Source organism: Sinocyclocheilus rhinocerous, unplaced genomic scaffold, assembly GCF_001515625.1.
Source record: "Sinocyclocheilus rhinocerous isolate Xijiao unplaced genomic scaffold, SAMN03320098_v1.1 scaffold752, whole genome shotgun sequence".
NCBI classification, from domain to species: Eukaryota; Metazoa; Chordata; class Actinopteri; order Cypriniformes; family Cyprinidae; genus Sinocyclocheilus; species Sinocyclocheilus rhinocerous.
The window spans coordinates 1,045,786-1,048,745 of NW_015639777.1; the positions used below are offsets into that span (position 1 = coordinate 1,045,786).

Consider the following 2,960-nt stretch of genomic DNA (forward strand, 5'->3'; position numbering starts at 1 on the left):
TATTTCTTTACACTGTTTTCTGCTGGCGCTTGAACACACTTTCCTTATTTTCTCCGCAACAAATGGCCAAGCAAGCGCAGACACTGACAAGATACGCGATACAGAACGAGACCAAACGCGATATCAGCACGTCTCCACACAGTAAACTTAAACTTACTTTTACATAGTAAAAGTATTTACTATGATTAATGACTCCACAATGGTTTTTGTGCCATTTAGTAAAAGCAGAAATGTGTACATTGAACCACAGATGAGCCCAGGCTCAACAGAAACCTTTCAGTGGGCCTCACGGCCTGAGATTAAAGCTCTGCAAATACTGAGGCTTGGAATTGGCTACAACTTAACCCGACTGCGGTGTACTCCCTGACCCATTTGAGACGAGGAACTTTGTGCTTTGTAACATCTTTAGAAAGGATTTTGGAGACCTGATATAGAACACGCATGTAGGACTATACTATATATAATATATGAACAAAGGTGTGTTATTTCAGGCATAGTTCATTGGCACTATTCTTTAATGATTGTAGGATATATAGTGTTTCATTTAACTCATTGTCAGATCTGAAACATTGTTTTGCTTTTTTTGTTTGTCTTTATATTCAGTTTATGGCTGAGAAACAATGAGCCGGAGGCCACAAAGAAACAGAATGCCAGTCTTCCACGGCGTGAGGAGCTGAAAAGACTGAAAAGAGAGCTGATTCAGAAACTTGGTTTGTTGGATATCAGGTCAGCTCTAACTCAGAATATATGCTCTTATGGTCTGCAAAATCTTACTTTTGGCATTAATTAATTATTTAGATGATATCTTATGTTTTTATGTTATGTTTGTTTGTTTTTGGAAAATACATTTTTCCATGTTTTATTAAATATTGTATATTCTTAAACTTCAAGCTGTTCATGAAGTGAAATTGAAAAAATTAGTGACACTGCATCTATTACAAATGATACACATAGGCTAGGTACCAAATGGGTTAAAAAATGTGATTTTTATCAATCTTTTTAAGAGTTATTTAGTAGAAAATTTCTTGAATTTAAATTTATTATAGAAAGGATTTAAAACAATGTTATTATGGAAAGAAATGTAAAAAGTCTATGCACTGGACAAGCAAAAATGGCCCATCAATGAGGTTTTCAATTTAAAATCATCCTAGCAACTTTTGGGGTCAGTAAGATTTTGACTTCTGTTCAGCAAGGACTCATTAAATTGATCAAAAGTGACAGTTTATAATGTATAAGATAATAAAATATCAGCATATTAGAATGATTGCTCAAGGATCACGTGATACCGAAGACTGCAGTAATGGCTGCTGAAAAATCAGATTTGCCATCTCAGAAAAACATTGCATATTATAATATATTAAAACAGAAAATTTCACAATAGTTTTACGGTATTTTACTGTAAAATGCAAATACCAGCCCCATACTTTTGAATGGTACTGTATGTCTGCTTATGTTGGCATGCGTAAAACTATTGGACAGAGTATTCAGTTCTTGCATCCTGTTGTCAATAATGTTAACTTTGATCATGTGGTTCTCTGTCCTGTAGGTGGCAGCGCAAATGGGGAGTTGCACACAAATGCTGTCAGCTGCAGAGTCTGGGTCGTCTCGCCACACAAAGCCCTGAGGCTCTGCACATCCTGAGAGGTAACCATGAAAATAGGATTCATGAGATGAAATTAGATGGCTTAAATGTTCAGTGTGCACAAATGTTTACTCAAATTTCTTTCTTTTCCAAAACAGGGCACGTAATAGTTTTTACTGACCAATCAGGGATGAATGCCTCGGGGCATGTTATGTTAGGAACAATGGATGTCCACCATCAATGGACAAAGGTACAGCTTATTTATTAAACCAGTCTTACGGTATTCTTAACCATATTCTCAACACAAACAAACATGATTGCAAACATTTGTGCTAAGATGCATGTGTTTGTGTCTGTCCGTGTGTTTGTTCAGCTCTTTGAAAGATTGCCGAGTTACAGAAGCATGTTCCAGCAGTCGGACTGGCTGAAGGAGCGCATCAGTCACCTGTTGGGAGGGATTCAGGTGATCCACATCGAGCGGATGGGTCCAGCTCTGCCTCTGGAGGAACATTACAGTACCCTCAACACTTTCCACAAGAGACTGTTGCCTCAGCGCCTCTCCCTGCACCCCCGCAGCATGCAAGGCCTCACAATGAGCTTGGAAAAGTAAATACTCGCATACTTCAATTCCAGCCATTTGTTTGTGTGTATTGTCTGTGTTTATGACCTTCAAGAATGTGAGGTAAGGTCCAAATTGAGTCTCAGTGATACTAGGCTTGAATAGTGCATATGAGCAGGCTAATCTCTTCGGAAAAACACAAGCTTAAAGTTCACATGAAATCAAGTCACAAAGTAAATTAATTCTTGTATCAGATTGTTGGATCAGGAAATAGTTTTCTCCACCTCGGAACCAACTTTTCTTTTCTTATGACATAATTAAAGAAGAGAAAAAATAATATAATGTTTTTTATAATATTCCCTATTGTTCAAAATGTTGGGGTTGTTTTTTTTTGTTTTTTTAAGAAATCTTTTATGCTCAGCATTTGATGATTTATTAAATAAAAAAATACTGTTTTTACGAGTAATATTGTGAAACATTATTACAATTGATAACTATTTTCTGTAATAATATTAATTTTCAGCAGCCATTACTCCAGTCTTCGTTGTCACATAGTCTTTTAGAAGTCATTCTAATATGTTGATTTTGTGCTCAAGAAACATTTCTTATTATTACCAATGTTAAAAACATGTGCAGCTTAATATGTTTTGTCGAAATTGTGTTGTTGTTTTTTTTTCATGATTCTTTGATTAATAGAACAAAAAGTTTAAAAAAAAAAGTATTTAAAAAAAGTAACAGTGGTGAAATGGCAATCTTTTGTTTGTATATAAATGTCTTTGCTGTCACTTTTGATTAGTTTATTAATTTCGTAATATATAT

The 2,960-nt window shown here is 35.3% G+C and overlaps 1 protein-coding gene across 1 annotated transcript in view; it reads left to right on the top strand.

The window, feature by feature from the left end:
• LOC107751885 (T-cell activation inhibitor, mitochondrial-like) overlaps positions 1–2,960 on the top strand; it is a 15,784-nt gene that overhangs the window by 5,562 nt on the left and 7,262 nt on the right. The window contains exons 6-9 of the mRNA XM_016567653.1: positions 604–726; positions 1,547–1,644; positions 1,741–1,832; positions 1,956–2,188. Of these exons, the coding sequence (XP_016423139.1) occupies positions 604–726; positions 1,547–1,644; positions 1,741–1,832; positions 1,956–2,188 (546 nt within the window). The remainder of the gene's footprint in view (positions 1–603; positions 727–1,546; positions 1,645–1,740; positions 1,833–1,955; positions 2,189–2,960) is intronic.